General features: G+C 32.2%; 2 protein-coding genes across 4 annotated transcripts in view; one reads left to right on the forward strand and one right to left on the reverse strand.

The window, feature by feature from the left end:
• Positions 1-22,775, forward strand: part of LOC113401172 (large ribosomal subunit protein eL24) — a 424,188-nt gene that overhangs the window by 208,083 nt on the left and 193,330 nt on the right. The gene's annotated exons all lie outside the window — the stretch shown is intronic.
• LOC113404400 (EGFR adapter protein-like) overlaps positions 1-22,775 on the reverse strand; it is a 120,113-nt gene that overhangs the window by 75,529 nt on the left and 21,809 nt on the right. For all 3 annotated transcript variants that reach the window (XM_026645277.2, XM_026645278.2, XM_026645276.2), the window contains exon 2: positions 19,683-19,763. In XM_026645277.2, the coding sequence (XP_026501062.2) occupies positions 19,683-19,763 (81 nt within the window). The remainder of the gene's footprint in view (positions 1-19,682; positions 19,764-22,775) is intronic.

Genomic DNA, 22,775 nt, shown 5'->3' on the forward strand with positions numbered 1-22,775 from the left:
TGCTTTAAATATTTATAATAATAAATATTATATGTACTACTGACATGTAACATACTATATTATAAATATATACTAATGAATTAATAACTTGACAGGTAAAAGTGATAATTTAACTCTCTCCAGGAGCACAATGTACCATACGATAGTATTCATTAGTCAATTAGAGATTACCTTATGTGCACTGTGCATCGCTGGGCGCTACCAAGATTTACGCGCATGGATTTAATGGTTAGATATTATGGTAGCATTTCTGTACGTTATTAAAACGCAAGCTGCTATGCAAACCCTCTGTCATCCAGTAAATCAGTGTAGGACGAGATGGCACAGTAATACCCAATCAGAAATCCGAAACAGCGTTGATCAAACTGTTAAAATTTCAAATTATTAATAATAATAAAAGTAGAAACACACGTGTAATATTATAATAAATATAACCATAATTTATCACAAGTTTATAAACAATTCCATTTACAAATATTTGAAGTTTTAAATGCATTAAAATAAATATATTTTTTAATATGCTCATTTTGTACTCGATATGTGAAATGCGTCCAAGTTGTCAATATTCTCTTCAACTACCTGCGTAGACATAGTAAACTTTTTATTTATTTATTTGACTTTTATTTGTACCGAGAGGGCACAGATTATTTCGCCAAGGTCACATGCGAATAATAAACTTTATATCTAACAATATGTTTGTAACATATGTAAATAGGATTAGCAACATTAGTTGACATAAACAAATTAATGGAAAAAACTTGTCTTACATATTATTATGAATTATCTCAGTATAGATCAATAAGAAATCAATGACCGAAGAGCTTTTATATTTGTATTGAAGACTGGAAAAATATTCAATATTAGGAACGAGGCACACCACCAAAGTAACAGCTGGCCACAATATTTCGTCCACAACTGGCAGAACAAGAAGCGGCCTCTGACCCCAGGCAGTTTGTTTCAATGCAGATGTGCTTCGAGGCAAAATTCGCCCTACTTCAAATGATACTGAATCCACGGCATTTATAGCGCTACTTAACGCACAATACTTAGTTACAGTACTATAATTATTCTTATAGGAATTTTCACTTGCAAACTTAGTCACTTAAAAACAAAATGATTGCTGGCAATCAATCACTAAGAAAAATATAATAGGATGCAGTGTATTCAATATTTTTCATAAACTTTTATAAAACATATTTTTTAATTTTTGATAGTTCCATTCAACCAAAGTCAAATTCAAAAATCTTTCTTCAATATGGAAGTGATTACAATTGCTTATTATAGTCAAAAATCTACCACCGGTTCGGAAATTAACACCTCGGACCTGAGAAGAACCGGCGAAAGAGACTCAGCCGGATATTTATATATTTTTTTTTATTTAATTTTCACAGGTATAGATTTCATGTTTTCATGTACAATAATAAGAAACATCTTTTCGTTATTTGAAACAGCCAATTAACGAAAAAATCATTAGTGTTGTAATATCCAATCCTGTGGACAATCTAGTTTTTTAACTTAATAATATTATACAATTATTCCGTTGATTGATATCATTTTGCCAACCAGTGATTATTATTATTTATTTTTATATATTCATATAAAAATAACTTAAAACCTCTATATTCTAAATATTATACATAAATAAAACACTTTTTAAGAATAGGCTATTTGACAATGCGACAAATGGTTATTTATCAACGAAAGTTGAAAATAAAAATTAATTTATTCAAAAATCCATAAATAAAAATGCATTTTTTTAAACGTTTGTCACCTGACAAAACGCTCCCGATTGGTCAGGCTTATGATGACGTCACTTGCTTATTAACCTCGTTTGCCTACTGTATGTGGATTATATGTGCCACAGATTACAATACAGGCAAGCGACGTCACCGACCCCATTGCAGCGCCATATTGTCAAAGTAGCGCTTTCGCGCGTTATTTAAATATGGTAATTTTATTTTTGTTATTTTTCAGCAAATATGTACTAGAATTAAAAAAGACAACTTTTACTGGATTCATTAACTTACATTGGGATCAGAGTAATGTATGTGATGTTGTCCAATATTTATATTTATTTATTTATCATGTGCGTTTATCGTATTAACCTCTACTAAATAATATAAAATGCATTTTAAAAACCAGTCAAATAGCCTATTTCCATGAAAATAATAATTCTATTTCATAGACTGGAAATATTTATGTTTTTTTTTTAATTTAATTCTGAACAAAGCCGTGCATAAATGAAACTAATAAAATTTTATTTTAATTTGCAAGCCATAATTTACTTTAAATATATATGGTATCACTTTAATAGGATCTTATTCATTGACGCTATTAAAGAGGATGATAAATTTTTTGTGCCATATAGCGCCGATTCGTACTAACCGTTAGTGGAATGTACCTTTATCTTGGCACCTCTTATAACTGTTACAAGTTTATTCTTGCTTTTACATGTCACTGCGCTTTAAGTTTTGTTTTTTTATGGAGAGAGATTTATTAAAGTTTTGCACAAAGAATGGTATAGATCGTAAATAAAGAAAAAAAAAACAGATAGTGACCCAAAAATAAATAAATCAACAACTATTCATTTGCATTTCAACAACTGGATGACAATAAATAAATTAAAGTAAAAACAAAGAAATATGATAAAAAACATCGTAGGCGATTATGCAAATATAGTTTAAATATGTGAAAATATTTTTATATAAACTTAAGACCAAAAAAATACATTTACCCGCATTATTATACTTTTTTAAATAACAGTTAATTCTAACAAATAAAAAAATAAACATTATTTCAAAACCAATTTCACCTCCTTAAAGGATGATTTTTAAAAGCGCTCTAATGACAAGCTGACTCATAAACGCATTAATTAATTTAAAAAAAAGCCATATTTCTAACTTAAAAATAAATTATGAACTTCTATAAAAAATCTGATAAAGAATCTCCCTCTCCCTGAATATCATCCTCTTAGGCGATGAATTTTGAAATATGCTTTTACAACATGTACAATAAATATTTGTTTACAACATTGCATACATTTAAATACAATTCAAAATAAATGAAGCAAACGACTAGTACTCGAGAGCATCTTTGTTCAAACATACTCTGCGCTGCGCTCCGATGTGCGGCAGCTCTAAACTCAACAGTTCCAGTAAGCCTTTGTATAAAACGTAAGTTACGAAAACTTTAAAAATAATGTAGACATATTTCATGAGGTTAATTGATCATAACTTTCTTTCTAAGAATAATATTAGGAAGAGTTTCAGAGTGATGAAATCTCTGTGAAAGTTATTGTGAAAGTTCGCTCGTGAACTCGGCGGATACGAAGGAAAAGGTAATTTAACGAGGCCTGTGGTGCTTGTAACACATTAGACTCTGCCCGCCACGCTATCTTTATTATACCCTGATTTAACGAACGTTTGAATATTAGAAATTTAATAAACTGTGTTTGTATATTATACATCAAGTACCGTTTGGAGGAAAAATATTTTAACATTATGATATAGAAGCAAAACTTCAATAAAATCTTACGCCAAGAAATAAGCTGTTCTAATATCTGAGTTTATTTTGCAGATATGAAATGTTCTTTTTTTTTCTTATAATTTTTAAATATTTCTGAAAATATTTTCAGTTACTTTTTCTGAAAATATATTTAATATTTTAATGTTCAATCTATATATCAAACATGCAAAAAATATTTATGACTCTCTCAGGAAATTTTAAATAAATATTTATCTATATTAAAAACTATGCAACACGTTACTGTACAATAATATAGTCTACTTCCGAACCATAAAGTATCAACTATTTTAATGCGACCAAATAACTTTGATACTTAGTTTATATCAGATTACATTAAGATATTTTATATTTACGGCTTGTTACTCTGATTTCTGATACACAAACAAGCTTGTAGGGCTTTATAATCTTGGCGCTCAGACTCCCTACGGGATGTTTTAGATAAAGTAGGTAGAGGTTTTAATGGAACTCCATAGATATACTAAATATATTTACAACAATATTGATAATTTTAATAGTATTAACATCAATTTGCACTTTTATTAGGGGGTATTCTGCAGAACTAATCTATTACTAAAAAAAATAAAGGTAGAAATTGACATTATTGTTGAATGGTATAGGATATACATGTACCGTATAAATTGCACCAATGAAAAACCGAGGTGGATCGCTAGTATACTTGAAAAGTTAAGATAAACTTGTAATTCCAAGTTTTATCTTAGCAAAGCATTATTCTTCTTAATAAATTTCTGATTTGATTTGATCTGAAAGTTTCATATCAATCGTTATCAATAGCATTTCTGTGAATGCGAAAAAAAAACAAATGAATAAACTTTCTTTATAATATTAATAAAATATTATAAAAATCATTACACAAATTGAATCATTCACCTTTACACTAAATATATGTGAAATTTCGAAAGCCTGCTACAATTAAAGCTGGTGTAATATATTCTCCTTAGTTATATTCTTAATATAATATTATATTAAAAATGTTATGTTATTCTTAATATAAGGTTCAATATATGAAACATGTTTCTCGCAAAATTAAATGAAACTGAAAAAAAATTACATATATTACCTCCACAGGAGTGTGACAGGGTTATATGATTTTAAATTTCGCAAAAGTATTATTGAGAATTATAGAACACGCTAACATTCTTTTCACTTAACATTAAGTAAGTTGACATAACTAACTTCATTAAAACATCCTGCAGGCGTGTAGTTCCGCGACGAGCTCTCTACAAGTTAAAGTAATATCCTCATTAACATGTTTCATTTTAATTATAAAAAGGAAAAATTCATTCTTCAATAGAAAATGTTTTGTGAATCAAAATGAAATTTTTAAATTATTATTTATTTTCTACTATCATTATTCGATATCAATCATCGAAAAGTATAGTGATATTCTGTAAGAAATCACTTTATATCTCATTTATGAAATGTTGATTATTGACACGAACACGCTGAGTTAACATGTGTACGCTTTAAATGTTATAATTATCATAGAAAATGTTATTCTGCGATGAGTTTTAAATTATTTGACCTGACGCTAAATGTTTAATATTAATAAGCCTTACTTTTCGTAATCAGAATAAATAAAATTAAAAGAAAAAAAACAAAGTTTTTTAAAAACAAGTTTTTGTTGTGTTCTGTTTATTAAAAGAACTAAAAAAGTAAAAATAATAATTGAAACTAGATCAGAAAAATATAGTTATTGAATATGTAATTATACATAATGTTCTTTAATGTCCAGATACAATGTAACACGCTTTTATTTATAAAAAAAATTGATATTAAATATTTAAAACGCAGGGAAATAGCGGTTTGTATTGTTTAATGACAAAAAGCTATGAACTTCGTATATAATGATATTCTGTAATATATTTAGTATCAGTATTGCAACCGTGCGAAGCCAGGGCGGTTCGTTAGTATAAGTAACATAGTAGCTGAAAAAAAAAATAGAATTGAATCATAAGTCCAGAGATTACCCCTTAACAATACAAACAAACAAAGCACTTTATTATTTTTTAAATTATTTACCCAAAAGCAAAACGTAGTTTACATTTCGTTGGGAAATGTATTTTGGCCCTTTTACAACCAGACCACAGATTTTTTTCTTACAAAATAACTCTATTTTCCAACAGATTGACATAGGACGGACGTAGCATTCATTATTGTATTATTATAGCAAGAACACACAAAAGTATCTCTATGTGTTTTTATATCTCTTACAAGATAAAAATATATCAATTGCTATATTAAAAGTTTGTATGGACTCACGTATTTAATATATGTGAATTTCTATCAATTTGATTTAAGAATTAGTTACACTATTAAAAAACCTCTTGCAAAAAAATGGTTATTTATTTATTTATTTATTTGGGAAACAAACAATTTTAAAAACACTGTAATATAAAACAAAAATAACATAAAACACAAATCAATCAAGTTTCCACTTAAAGCTAATACACAAAAAAAAAAAAATATATATATATATATTCAATTAAAATTAAAATTAAAACAAAAATAAAAACAGCATATAAGTACATTATCAATTTAGAAACAGTTAACATTTTAGGATATACCAAAATATAAAGAAGAAATTCATACATTGATCGTTACATACTTTTCAAGTTCATACACCGTTTTGAGAAGAACATTTCTTTTTAATTCAAAAGTAAATAAGACTATTTTTGCAGCCCTTTAAAGATCCTACATTTAACAAGGAGAGCCCCCGGCCAATATAAACGAAGAGCCTTGATTAAGTAATTCCAACAACTATTAGGGAAGTGGTATTATGAAAACGGTAATACTGAGTGAAGGATAAAGCTCTTGAACGCCTATCACCCCCCTCGCCAGTGCCTGAATTATGATTAAAACTGTCCAAGTTCGAGTGAAAAGTTAAGGTTTAACTTTGTAGCAACTTAGACCATGATCCTGATAGAACACATGTTTACGAACTAAACGTCTGGGGCTTTAATTCGTAGCAAGTATATTTATTTAATCGAGTAGATTTAGAGAGGTAGCTGGCGAATGGGACCAGATTTTTTTTAACGAAATTCATAAAATCATTATTTTCTTCTTCTGAAATCAGATCGAGCCGCTAGTTATATATTATAAACATAGATATATTTTAAACATAATTATACTAGCTTTTGACCGTAACGTCGCTTGGAAACGTTAAAGTATACTCATTACAGTTTATCAATATCAATTAGGTAGCATATGGCGAGTTACTTAAAGTCGTGGTCTAAAAGTGTAGGCATCAAAGAAAACATCGTAAATAAGGGAAAACGATCGCCACTAATGTTTCTTCATTGTTCCTTAGTTTAATTAAGAATCTTTGTACCTAAAACTCAACAAATCGTAGTAAATTCACTTTCAAAACTGCCTTCAAGCTATTGAAACTACGGCGCACTTGGCAGTAAGTGTTAAATACATAGACTGTATATCGGTAATAGTTACTTTTATGAAATATTAAAAAAATAGAACAAAAGGAACGTAAGGATCTTATTCCACGTGTGTTGAATACAACCACACATACAGTTAACTTTCGGGGAGAGGACTGATTATCCTTTACATAGGTTATTGAATTAGCCTAGCTAGGATAGCCAGTACCTTATCTATATTTCGTTTGATGACTATGTTATTATAAACTGAGATATATATTGTCTAAGGCAACCAACCATGTACTTGTTCTTTTTTTTTTGCAGGATAAATATTATTTTATAGACGAATATTATCCAACACGTGCAGTTTTCTTCGCGTTATTTTCCTTCACTCCCAATCACGATATAAATTATATAAACATAAATCAAACACATGAAAAGGCAGTGCTTTCCCGGATTTAAACTAGCACTGTTATCATTATGTTTCACCTGTTGTTTGGGCTACCACGGTTACGTCGCCTCTTACGTTCGCTTTGTGTTCGTCGTAAGTACATATATATATCTTAATAGCAATTTACAAAGTCTGGGCCACTTCTACTTATTTCTCTGACAGAAAATCCTAATAAGTTTTCACTGGTTTCACTTCATTATTTGAACCCAAAACCTCGCCCTTAGTAGCCCTATAAAATATCTATTGTACCTGATAGTAGTTGTAATAGAATGATTTGTAAGTTAGAAACATATCATACGATCTGTATGAACAAAATACATGTTTCATTATCAGTAAGTGTTTTGTGTAACAGTTTGTCGCTGAATATTTTCACGGTCCAAATAAATAAACAGAGGCGTTTATGTTCACAATACTCTTCACTGAATTGGAAGGTTCAATTTCATTTCGGATGGAATAATACACTTTGTTCAACAAAAATATTTTTTATAATAGTCCAGCTTTAGACATTGAAATATTGATATTTGCAAAAATACTATAATATATATGAGCAATAATATGTAATGATAAGTTTTAATATTCAGAGTTAGATATTAGGTACTGTCTTGGGTACACGTGCGTTTTTAAGCTTCGCTAATTTAGGAAAAGAAATGTATTTAAATATACCATAAAATTAATGTTACTGGTTTAAAACCAAATAAGCATTTATCTATTTCATTTGTTTAATCTGTTTTTTTTTTTATCTTGTGCTCGAATCTCATTAGGCCGTAGAGCAGAACTTTAAAGTCTGATGCAAACGTCCTCAAAAGGTAAGGAGGTGATTTCCTAGCACTGGGACATTGTCAAACAACATGTCTTCAAATATTTACGAAACGATAATAATAATTACAATTCGCACGTCGCACAACTCATAATGTACTAAAGACGATTATTATTATAATCTTTATAACAAAGAATTTTAACTCCATTACTATAAGGTTTTAATTTGCATGGCAACTCATTTGCATTATTAGGCCACAAGCCTACAACATGTATACGACGGATTACGACGTTGACACTCATAATTAATTCCTGCGACGCACGGAGGGCGCAGGGAATTAAAGGGGGGAAAGGGGCTTGGTCGTAAAAAAGTAATCAAACTTTCATCGTATGTGGCAGGTTTTAGGCAAAACCTTATCAACATTTCAAGGGAGACATCCCCGAGGGAATGGTAAATTAACTTTACACACGAGAAATATGTATTAATTGTTGTCTAAATATTTAATGTCGTTTCTTACTTAAGAAAACGGGTTGTTGGCTAATGTGTGCATGTATGTTTTTGTTCAAAGGTCTTATTTTATAATTTACATTCAAATATGTGGAGCTGAGAACTATTCTTAGGAATAGTCTAAATTAGGACTGATTTCGGCAAGCCTTTATTAAAGGAGACCAAACAAATTCGGGACGTTATATAATGGACAACTGTATGCGCAAACACAAGTATACTCTCCACTCTCTATCTCATAATCAAATGGGAAAGTAAATCCGACACGTCTGTAAAGAGTTCAAGAGCAGGACCACCGGCTAACTTCCAGGTTCAAAGATGTAGCTGGGATTTGCTCGCATAAAATACCCAATGACTTTTAGTGGACCTAAAACGGGCCTTGAACTCAGATCCTCGATTTTATAAACTCACCACTAGATCGACGAAACAGAGAGTCAGTAAGGCAAAACGAAATAATGAATGGATATTTGTAAATTTATGAAAATAAATTACAAATATAATGTTGAATACATTGCTGAAACGGCCCAATGAACTTATCTCGTTCAAATCAGTACACTTTTGAATTTTCACTTGCAACCTGCTTGTGTCTAATAAAATTCTATTATACTAAATCCAATACAGCTTGCACTGGAACAGATCGGTGAATCAAGCTGCAAGTGATTTCCTTAAGAGAAAAGGTCTATCTATTAGGCAGAAGAATAAATTCTAAATAAACATTCTTCTTTATATTTATATTTACAGCTAGACTTCAGATAGTATTATTGTTTTTGTAACGTGCGTGTGTTTGTGATAAGATATTATTCTTTGATTATTTGTCAACATACTTGGTTATTACATTTTACTCCTATTGTGTCGACTGTTTTGTTGATCTAACAGTCACAAAGCGCCTTATACATGACATCGATATTTGAAGGGGAACGCAGAACACGTATTGTTGATCAAACACCTTTACCAATATAACTGTCATTTATATTATTACTTTTTTTTAACAAAGCTGAGTATTTGTCAATGTATTAATTTATATCGGGATATTACTAATTAAAGTAGAGCTACGCTTTGAGGAAACGGTCGTAAAATTATCAGAATTATACGAGCTAGTTTGGATATGATTGATTTTTTTTTAGATTAATTATGCTATGAAATGAATTCTCGCGAATAAGACTTATAAAAGATTATATTATTGTATAGTAATAATAAAGTACTTCCAATTTTTAATGGTTTTGACTAAAATAGATCATTTGAATAAAAAGACGCACATTCGTTAAAACATTTCCCAAAAAAATAAACATTTATACGCAATCTGTGAGGCGTTTCATGTCCCGATTGTGATGCCATTCAATAGCTGCTCATTTGTACGACCGGGCGAGATAGGCACGGGATTGCAACCGTGAAACGGTCGTTTGCAATTTGCGTGGCGAATAACTAGTGATGGCCATTTAATAATATCGATAGAATGTGAATGCATAATATAATCAACTATTGATACGCCTACTATATAATTCTGATATACCTACCTGGTTCAAGTCATACAATAATCGATAGGAACAAGTTTCAGAAGGAAACCGATCGAAGTACATATTTGGTTAAGGTTGCCAGGTTAAGGCAACCTGCATTAAGTCCTTACGTCAGCTATACCGCAATGTTTGAAAACGAAAATTTTCAAACCTTAATGAAATACCTTCCATGACTTAAAGTGCTAAAATGCGGCAACTAACTGGGGGTCTAATCCTTAAATTAAAGGTTACTCAGCGTGCTATGGAGCGAGCTTTGCTCGAAGTACCTTCGAAGGATAAAATCAGAAATGAGGTTATCCGATGAAGAACCAAAGTTACCGACATAGCTTGTATGATTAACAGACTGAAGAGATAGATTATAGTCTGGAGATTGGGCTGGACTCATATGTTCTGGGAAGCAAATATCGATATATCGATATAATTTTAAATGCAGCCATCCCTAGTACACATCTATCGCAGTAGTCTCTAGGGTGCAATGGTGGTGTCTCGGCACATCGCACAGATTGGATCCAGACAATTTGTTACACCGAAATGCTGCCTCAAGGCCACCGTAAACAGCCTAAAATTTAAGCTAGCCTTCATAACACCAAACAAGACTGATTTCAATAAGTTTCAAAGGGGAAAATTAAGTGTAAAATAAAGTATAAAAAATAATGATTTATAAAAATTATTAAAATGTATAATTTTTTATCTCAGTCCTCGAATAAACAGTTACGTAGCACTTATTTGACAGATAACAAAAAATTGCATTTTTCATTCAGACAGGCTTTATTTGGTCAATAACGCCCCTAACTGAGGAACAAATTTATCTGCCTCTTCGACGACCAGATAAACGTCTATTCAATGGATATAACAAGATCCATTACCGTTTTGGTCGCGATTATTTCTTCTTTTTCCAAAGTAATCTAAGAAATTATGGACATTTAGGTACTATTGAAGACCAGATAATCTCCTGCCGTTGCACAGAGGACTATATTTATTCATTTCGATACGTTTTTTATACCTTCATAGTTCAACTTTAATGACTTCCATGTGCGTATACAAATAACTAATACCATGTTGCCTCACCATTGAAAAATGCGTCAATCTTATTTGTCCTTTCAGCAGTCAGATAAGTTAAATTGTTGGTTAGATATTTGTTCGGTGATTCGATGATTCATTAGCCCTTAATTGAATGTATAGAACATCAACATCTTCAAGGAAAACCTATGTAATATTTAAAATCCAATATAAATATAAAATACTCCTAAAACAGTGGTTTATTAAATCGATTAAAAAAATTATCTAGTAATACTGTTTGCTATTGCCTTGAAAATCTCTAGTAAAACGCCATCCAGACGGCTCAGCGAAAGTCAGAAGAGGCACGCAATATCCTAGACGCACAAAGGATCCCTTGTGACGGGTCCGGTGTCGTTTCACTTTAATTCGGCCGACTCGTCTGCGGCTGCGGCGGCTGAACAACAGATTAATCTCGATGTAGCCCCGAGCGAAGTGATTTCCTACAACGGCAGTTGAGTCCAATACTACTTGAATTTTTGTACCTACTTATTTTATATTATTTTCCATCACAATATATAAAAAAGGACATTGTATGTTTAGGATTAAAATTCAGCTATAATTAAGAACTAGAAATGAACTAGACTAGACCTTTGTAAGAGATGTTATGGTCACATGAGGATGACAATCCAACATATGCAAAGCAAAATCAGCTAGACCTAACGGTTTTAGATGTTTTCTGAGGCACGGTAGTGTCACTTATAGCTCCAAGCTAGAACTACACAATAACATTTATTGATCCGGATCATTATTTGAATTTAAGACCTAAAAATCTAAGAAGATAGTTAAATAACAAATCATGATAGACTTACATCTGTTGTAGTTGCAGTTTAACTGGTCTGCTTTTTGTAAAACGAAATGTAAATATCGGTTATACTATTAAATTTCACAGAAGTAATTTCTTATAAAAATAAAAATAAATCTTGACTCTCAATTAGTTTAAAAGATTAATTGACTTCTGAATCTGTTCTGAATGAAGAATATACCTTATTTCAATTCAACAACATTATTATACCTTAAATAATGTTAGTAATCACATGACCTTAACGGGAGACATTAAGATAGACAGACAGAAGAATCTTAATTCAAATGAGTCTGAAACAAATAAATAAAAACTAGTCAACTTATTCTCTAGACTGTTCATTGCCTCGTAATAAAAAAATCAAAATGAAACTCAAAGGTTTGTTGCGACGACTTTTTGTTTTTTATACAGTATTTTAATATTGGACAAGGCTGGAGTTTTTAAGACCCCAATATTAAATACTAGACTCTAATGTGTGTAGGGTGTTAACCCTACGTGACGCTCCCTTCGACGCTTTGATACTCTCCCTTTTATTTGTTTCTCGTCTTTACACTTTAATCATTGTTTATATTTCTACGCCATAAACAGCTGTAAAGAAACATTATATAGCTGTCCTTTATAAAACATTTAACCTTGCAAAAAGTGCTGAAATGAACTGTGCAAAGAGGCGACAGGTAAAATACATAAGATATTTAGTTACAACTTACATTACAAAACATTACAACTTTTAGTTTATAACATTTTATTTGTACACCAGACAATCAAATTATTTAGAACACTAGTTTCAACTAGCGACATAATGTAACCGTAAAAAAAAAGGTATATCTTCGAATATCTAAAAGTAAATTTTACAAAAGTCACCTGATAAAAATGTATTGTTCAAATGTTATAGAATGAATGGAATATTTTACCCATATATTTATTAATGAGTATTCGCATTAAACTATATATGGGATATACGTTACTTGGGGTAGTAAAATAAAACTGAAGTTAAATTATATATTGCGTTTCAAATCCTAAGAATAAGGCATTATTCTGATAAAACCAATACCGCACTCGACGTTGAACTCAATTATGGGTCCAAATAAGATATGTGACATCGATTGTTGTTAAACCTATTCTAATAAAATAATAGCGAAAGTTACTCTGTCTGTCTGTCACTGGACCCAATTTGATGAAATTTTGTATGAAGCAACCTTGATTCTCAAGAAAGGTCATAGGCTATTTTTTATGCCTAACATCTGACGACCAACCAGTAAAACGCGAGTCAAGCTATGGGCGATAATCACAATAGTATACACTATTGTGATTATACACACATATATAATTGTATTTAACTAACATAACTATATTTTTAAATGTTGAAAAAGAGTAACTACTGATATTCTTGCCAATACTTCTTGGTAGAATTTACATTCCGAAAAGGTGGTTCACTTAATATAGTTTGTTAAATACCGATTCAAAAGTGCTTGTAAATTAACGATCAAGTCTATAATAGTGTCAAATATATTTTTTGCAGAATAGCATAGCTGAAACTTTCCAGCCTGTTGGCAGCCAACAATACAGTATCTGTGACTAAGGAGTGGGTGTTAAGAGACGAAAGTTTTTAAAACTTTTCTTCCGAAACCGATACTTTAACCGTTGGATTTTGTAAAGTGCAAAATTGTGTTTCAGATATATTTTAAACGGACTGTATCTAAATGGTGCTGTACTATATAAAATTATGTAATGTAATTTATTTTTTGTTGCCGTTCAATCCGTATTTAAAAATATAATGTTTTATTTTGTAAGAAGATTTTCCTCATTATAAGATTTGACTTTCACTAATTTAATTTAAAAAAAAAACTATTGATTGGTGAGCGGTGAGTGCTGAATATTCCTAGCGGGATTATCAATTGAGACGTCTTATACTAAATCTAATCGAATGTTTAGTTTATTTACTGAAATTTTACAAAATTATTATAAATATATTAAACTATCTTAGATTATTTGCGAGTACTTTATATGCTAGTTTGAAAATATTGGATTAGTAGATCGTTGTGATAAATTATCGGGTCAAATTAGATTTAATTTAAACTAATCGTAGGAAGGTTGCCATTCAAAATATATCCTGTACAAATGAACCGTATTCTTCAATACAATTCATTTTTTTCAATACATTGTGATAAAAGTATTTTAAAAATATTTTAAAAATCGTAAGGATTTAAGTAGGTATAAATTATTCATATAGAAACTTCGTAATAATATATCAAGGCAAATTGCAATGGATGATTTTGCAAAAAGCGTGCTCTATGCCAAAACTTGTAAAATACACTCCATCGTGATGAACGACTTTTAAAATTGTTGTTAAGTATTCAATTTAATTCTTTCTTTGGATTCCTTTAGTTTTAGAGCATATCATCTCGTTGTCCTGACCGAATTTGGCCACGGCTGCAAACTCAACGGTGACTAATGAACTTTAAATATTAAAGCGTATTAGTATTTATACAAACATAATACATATACTCTCACTCGTATAATCCGCTGGACTCGCAGCCCAATACGACCTGAAAATGTTCTGGTGTAAAATCGAAATTTAATAAATATAAAATATAAATATCATTTTAACTTATAGATCTTAAAGTATTCGTACTTTACGACTTTTTCAAGGCAAGTAGAAGGCCAAGCACTGCCAATTTCTAAAGAAAAAAAGCCAAAAATTCGACATAGTCTAGTGATTAGAACGCACGCATCTAAACCGATGATTGCGGGTTCAAGTATCACAGAATTTTCATGTGCTTAATTTGTGTTTGTAATTCATCCGTGCTCGGCAGCGAAGGAAAACATCGTGAGGAAACCTGCATGTGTAATTCATCTCGTGCTCGGTTGTCAAAACATCGCGAGGAAACCTGCATGTGTAATTCATCTCGTGCTCGGTTGTCAAAACATCGCGAGGAAACCTGCATGTGTCTAATATCAATGAAATTCTGCCACTTGTGTATCAACCAAACTGCATTGGCAGCGTAGTGGAATAAGAAGTAGAACATGTACTGTTTATTCTACAGTATATTCTGCAATTTTTTGAGACATAAACCCCAAAATTTTATATCTCAATCTTTAAAAGCCACTGGAACAAGGAGACAGTTTAATAATCAGACTCGTTTTACCATATTCGCGGTCACTTAAAAGTGTGCGCGAATGTGCGACACTGTGCATTGATTTAACCGAACAATCGCTGCTCGGAGTAGTGTTCTATTACTTCGCGCTAGTGATTCATCTTTGCAGCATAAAATATTAGCTTATATAACGGCTATAATAGAATAATATCATTTCCTATAATTCAAACAGCTCTTCATACAAATTGGTAAAACTATTTATACGACAGATTATATTTATGTCGGAAAAAATGATAGACTCGATAAACAAGATAACTGGGATAAATGTTGAGGAAACGTTTCAAATGAAGGTAAGCTACTTGGCGCCATTTGTAACGCGTTGAAGCGTGGGTTCTGTTCCTTTGTATCACTACCAAATTACTATTGGGATGTCTAGTGTTGTGAAAATTATAAATGGATTCGTCTTAACTTGTTTCAATGGAAAACATTATCACCCGATACTATTTGTGTTTTATATTTTACAAGTATCAAATGATTGTAAGCTATACCTGTATGCTTTAAAATGTTTGATAGGCATCGCAACTAAACATTCTCAAAGGAAATTAGGAGGCGGTTGAAGAAAGCTTTCACGAGAGACGCGCTACATTGTGATAATTTAACTGTATTATTTTTAAACTGATCTAGAATATTCTTTAAAGGTATTTTTTTTATTATATACATATTATATCTCGCGAAATGTAAGATTGGTTGATATCTATGATTAATTCGTTGCTTCTTAGGCCTGTAGCGTGATATTACATAGTCCTTTCATAACAAACGGTCTTATTAACAAAAAAAAAACACAACCAATCTCGATATTAGCGTATATTACGTACAGTATTATGTTTCTGAGCTTTCTAATATTGCAACAGAAATTTATAAGATTTGAAGGAAATGACTAAACCAAATTTTTTGTGTGTGATATTATGCCACCAAAATAGAAAATAGTGTCCAATAGTAGAAATCTCAACCAATGAGACAGATATGTGTGAACTAAAGGAATTTCGTATTATAATACACGCATTTAAATGCGACTACCGGGTGACATTTGCCTTACTAATACAAATTTAAAAAAGTCAAATTATTTTTGTGCTAGTTTAGCTTCACAGTTCCTTCACATGACTCATTCATTGCAGCGTTCGTAGGAGCCGACTAGTATACTTCACAGCGCCTCACTCTTGACCTAGCCCGCTCTCAACGATTATTATCTACGAAGTACATCGCTTTTCTGCATATGAATTTATGTCTCTATTTAGCGATAACATGGGTTAACCAGTTACAACAAATATACTTATAGTTCGAATTGTATGTAAACAACTGCAATTTTCGTTAAATATAAAGGCACTAACAGAGAACTACAAAAATAGTGGGATACCGTATAACATCATTTATTTAAACAGATATACTAAGAGACGGTTGCGTATTTAATTTTTTTTTGAAAATTTTGAAAATTTAATAAAGTTGTATTATTTTTTCTTGGATCAACATACATACATATTTCTTTATATCTTTGAAAGATACATGCAATCTTATTTATATTCGAATTATGTAGAGATTGAATCAGCTGATTAGGAATTCAGTTCAAGTCGATAATAAACCGTAGATCTTGATAGCATGGCTATCTTTATTACCGCGTTTAAAATGATCACATTCCTACCACATCGATACATTGTAACAGGATGGAGAGCTTTTAAATTGATATATTTGAAACCATATAAACTTTATTTTCGATTAATTACAATTATTAGTTTAAACTCAAATTACACTGATATTTAATTAATGTATACGTATACAAACCTGGTGATAGGGCTTTGTACCTTGGTAACGACCCACTCAGCATTCTATCGCCAATCAGCAATATTTGGTATAATTGTGTTACGATTTTAAGGGTATGTAAGCCAGTGTAATTAATGGCACAAGGGACATAACATCTTAGCTTCTAAGGTTGCTGGTGCTAACTTATTTTTAAAGAAGATAACATTTCAAATCATATTAATACATTTATATTTAAATAGATAAATAAACAAAAAGTTTTAAATCGTCATGCATCACCACCAGGAGGCCACAAACAAATTGACAATCGCAATCGAATCGTGATCATTGTCGTTTATTCTTAATCTACTTTGACAACGATCTAGTGTCGAACTGACCCACAATTGCGATTCAGCTGAGATTTTTTTTTTTGGACTAGAATCAGTAAATTATCGAATTATTAATAAAATATTTGCAAAATATCCTTTATACACTCACTTCTTTTATAGAAATATAAGAATAAAAACTCCTTTAATACACTCACGCATATACATATAACGGAAAAACAATACATATATATATATATACCATTAACCAACGCACTAAGAGAACTTACAACATATTATATAAAGTGACTTGACATAAGCTCTTTAGTAAACTAGACTAAATTTAATATTCCTAAAAACCTCGCAGTGACTAGGCGTGGACACACGCCACTCATACGTCACGGTTCAATCAGACAACGTCATTCCTGACATACATACCTATACAAGATATTATCTTTTGAAGTTGTATCTGATACCAAAATTTTGCTGTTACTTATTAAAACAACGAGCAGTCAAGCTTTATATATTTAGCTTAACTTAATTGCTGAAATAATCAATTAACCAAACCCTCATCAACAGCCTGTTTTAAACGCTTTTTAATAAACGCATGTATTTAACTTACAATGTTTGTTGGTATAGAACAATTTTTGCAAGCTAAATTGTTACTAAATCTTTTTAAAATACGGAGTTAAAATTTTGCACATTGTTTCCAATGAAATTACATTTTTATATTAAACTTGAATTTATTCTACACCTGTATTGGTTTCTGAGGTTGGAAACCCACAACGAGCAACAGCATAGACCCAAAATTATGTACACTATAAAAGCGTGTTTTTTTAAAGGAAATTTTACTATATATTTTTTTAATAATAAGGTAACTTTATATTATATGATCGTCCCGATACACACATAAACACAAACACACAGACACCCATGTATGTGCATATCTGTATATACGCTTACTGCATAATTGTAGATTAGAAGTACAAAAGCAAAAGATAAATAAAAATATAAGTAAAAGAAATAAATATAAGTAAAAGATAACTACAAAATAGTTTTACAATCCTATAATATTGAATGGCCTAAAAACACTAATTTCCTTTTATTTTATGTCAAATCCAATCTCGTTCGAATCGTTTTGCTCGATAATAAGAATTAATACAATTCGAAATAAATATTAGTGCATTATAAGTGAGTTGTTCTATTTTATATTTACATATTTCGATTCCGTGTCATGTGGTTATGCCCTAAGTTTCGATGAGGTCATTCTTAGCATTAACGAAATAAACCTAAATTTAGACAAGGGTGCACACACCCTTATATCAAAACATGAATGTAAATATTTTCTTTGAAATCTTTGCAACTGGCTTATTATATAAATGGTAGGGCGTGTCCAGTGGCAACCGTCAATTAGGCTATAAAGTCTGTGTGACTGATGCGAGTCACTTAGGGTAAAGCCACACTGTGAAATGACACCGCATGATTTTTATTTTACACACATAACGATATATTTGACAAGTGGCTCGCCCTGGTTTCGCATGCAATTTATTAATAAAGAAAATGACATAATGTAATTATACCCTCACTCATAGAGAATTGTTTATATTTGTACCGGAGATTAATAACTATATACAAACAAACAAATTTTACCTCTTTATAATATTAGTATAGATAGACCCATAGTTATTCTTAACTCATAATATATTCCAGGGCAAATAAAAATGCATGCATGACTAAAATAAATTAGTAATCGATTTGCGAAACATTTTCCTATGAGAGATCTTAATATTATTTTTTATATTGTTGCATCACTGTAACAAAACTTAGTTATCTTTCGGTTAATATTATTTTAATATTTTTACTAATTCTAAGAAAATTTGTAAAACAAAAGAAATGAATAAAAAACAGTTCAATTGTTTTTAATTGACATTGCGCCATTCTATCTTTAAAAAACACGGTCTCGTTAGTCTACCATGCTCTCACAGTGTGGGAACAGAATGTGCATTTGTATTTGCGCACGCGCAAACAGCTAGTGTCTCTCGAGATCGGTCGCAGTGACCGAAATCAGTCAAGAGAACATTATTAACATAATGAATAGCAAAGTTGTTCTACTTTGTTCTTATGGGAAGCGGTTTGTTATAGTGATTAAAATGATTAATTGAAGTTTCAATTCAATCCACTAAGTGCAAAAAAAAGTTTGAAAAAGTAATTTTAGTCTATCCGCAGCCTTATTTCTAGCCACTAAGCCAACAAAGCAGTCAAAAAACACCCATTGACATTGACACTGTTAGAAATAAAGCCTTTTCAACGTCAACGCGCTAACCTTAGCCTCTAAAATGTATTATACTCGTGATCATAATTATATATTACACGAGAACATTTATCCGCACTTAACCTTTCATTGCAAACACTAGAGACGGGCTGTCACGAACATAGGTATCAACAGTAAGTTGTTAATTACATAATTCTTACCTTCATGAGATGCAGACGTCGGGAGACGGTGTCGACACGCGCCTCGTGTTCGCCGCCGCCCGCCGGGAACGAACCCAGGTACTAAAAGAAAAAACTTAATTAATAATTGTAAATTTTTGTCTTCCTCACACAGGAATATTTAATAAGTTATATTCAATTTAAATAGTTCATGTAATTGCACGAAATGAATCTCAGTAAACTAATTAATTTGAAATTAATCTAAATAATTGAAAATTTGAATAAAATAACTGTAAAAATGACATACATTACTCTGATCCCAATGTAAGTAGCTAAAGCACTTGTATTATGGAAAATCAGAAGTAACGACGGTACCACAAACAGCCAGACCCAAGACAACATAGAAAACGAATGTACTTATTCTACATCAACTCGGCCGGGAATCGAACCCGGGTCCTCGGAGTGGCGTACCCATGAAAACCGGTGTCCACACTCCTACTCGACCACGGAGGTCATCAAATCAAATTGTAACGCAATTGTATTTCTACATTGTTAAAAACATACGAAAGAGAGTTGCGCCCCAAGATTGAAAAAATGAAAACATTTTCAATATATCTATTTTCAATATATCTAATATATCTATCCATATATCACCACAAAGTAAAATATCGTGAAACATAATATTATGAAAATAACCAATATACAGAAATTCAAACATTCTTAGATATGAATTAGCTCTATATGATCATCTCAGATATATTTCAAGGTAATTGTACCAATGGTTGCACACTGACAATGTACCAATTCACAAACAAAGGGACTATAATTGCCATTTCCTTTATATCAGTACTTACTTAAGCCTTCAAATAATAAATATTTATGTCTGTTATTATTCCAACCCTCGGAATGAATTAGCCGTGAATTGATCGTCCGTCTGAACGTCCTAACCCTTCTTTCCCAGGGAAATTGTCATATGGTCGATTGCACTTCAATTTGCAATAGGCAATGATTAAATTTGTATGGTATATTAGATTATGAATATAATAGCTACCTAATCTGATTTTGTAAAACAACATTTTTTTTTAATAGAAATATTTTTTACAATCAGTATTGCGCCACACATATCTCCAAACATTACAGCAGTGATTTTGTAGCTATCCAACTTAGACTTATGTGCGTTTTCTTATTTAAAAATAATTATAATTGTAAAGAAATTTTACGTAAAACACTTAACACACACAAGTATATACTTTATACTGACAAACTAAATACATGCTCGCTTGAAAAGCGACCTAACCGCACAATTTTCAATATAATACGTCGCCATAGCAAGCCCTAACTCAAAAAACTCACTATGACACTATACATGACAGACATATTACTTACATGAGTAATATATTGCTATTTATTTAAATTTTAGTGTACTTTCAAAAATCAATAATCCGAAAACTTATAACTGTTTCATATTAATAGGTTCTTAAAAGAACCCTTTAAATGTCTTCATAACTTCGTCGTATAATATCAAAACCATTATGGATAAAAATTATGCCATGTAATATTCGGAACAAGGGCTCTAAGGTGTTCGCAAGAGATCTGTCTATCGGGCAAAGCCAGATGACAAAACTGAAGAGCGACGATGGCAGGGTTGTATCGTCCAGGCCTGAGCTTTTGAGAAAGGTTGAGAAGTTCTACGGACAGCTATAGACGTCGACACGAAAATCTGTCACAAATCTTTAGAAAGACCCCAGAGCCAGATTAACCCGACGCTATACCGAAGATATCCCGGACGTCAGTCTGTGCGAGATTAGTATGGCTCTCAAACAGCTTAAGAATAACAAGGCGACGGGTGATGATGGAATTACGGCTGATCTGCTGAAGACAGGTAGCAAGCCAGTTTTAAAAGCCCTTCAGAAACTTTTTAATTCCGTCATACTCGAGGGCAAAACGCCACAAACGTGGAGCAGAAGTGTGGTGGTGTTTTTCTTCAAAAAGGGCGATAACATCCTACTGAAGAATTAGAGACCCATCTCACTTCTGAGCCACGTTTATAAGTTGTTTTCGAGAGTCATTACGAATCGTCTCGCACGCAGATTTGACGACTTCCAGCCTCCCGAACAAGCCGGTTTCCGTAAAGGCTGACGATATAGTAGTCATGGCTGAAACCATGGAAGACCTAACCACAATGCTCGATGACCTCGGTAAAGCCTCCGAACGAGTGGGTCTTAAATTGAACATGGATAAGACGAAGATTATGTCGAACATCCATGTTGTGCCCACTCCCATAAAAATCGGTGAATTTACACTCGAAGTTGTCAATGACTACATATACCTGGGACAAACCATCCAATTAGGTAAGTCCAACATCGAAAAATAGGTCAACCGTCGAATCCAACTCGGCAGCGTTCGGGAAGCTACGAAAAATCTTCTCGTCCCATATACCGCAGTGTCTCAAGACAAAAGTCTTTGACCAGTGTGTGTTGCCAGTGATGACTTACGGCTCTGAAACGTGGTCCTTCACAATGGGCCTCATAAGAAGGCTCAAGGTCACCCAAAGCGCAATGAAGAGGGCTATGCTCGGAGTTTCTCTGCGAGATCGAATCAGAAATGAGGAGATCCGCAGAAGAACTAAGGTCACTGACATAGCCCGAAGAATTGCCACACTTAAGTGGCAGTGGGTGGGGCACATTGCTCGAAGAACCGATGGCCGATGGGGCCGACGAGTTCTCGAGTGGCGACCATAGACCGGAAGACGCAGCGTGGGTAGGTCCCCCACAAGGTGGTCCGACGACCTGGTGAAGGTCGCGGGAAGCCGCTGGTTGCGGCTGCACAAGACCGGTCGTTGTGGCGATCTTTGGGGGAGGCCTATGTCCAGCAGTGGACGTCCTTCGGCTGACATGAATGAAATATTACAAATTAATCTCTCATCTGACGTGCAATATATTCCTAGAATATGCATTTAGTGGGGGGTCACAGCTAATGGTTTTGTGAGGGGTTCCTTAATTGAGTTGAGTGGCATTTTGTATTAATTAGCGCAGATAGGCGATCGGGCCAAATGGCTATTGTCTGAGTGGCGAGGTTGATTTGATTATGGTGGTTATAGTGGTATAATAATGAACGGTGAAATCATGAGCTACG

Source organism: Vanessa tameamea, chromosome 7, assembly GCF_037043105.1.
Source record: "Vanessa tameamea isolate UH-Manoa-2023 chromosome 7, ilVanTame1 primary haplotype, whole genome shotgun sequence".
Taxonomy (NCBI): domain Eukaryota; kingdom Metazoa; phylum Arthropoda; class Insecta; order Lepidoptera; family Nymphalidae; genus Vanessa; species Vanessa tameamea.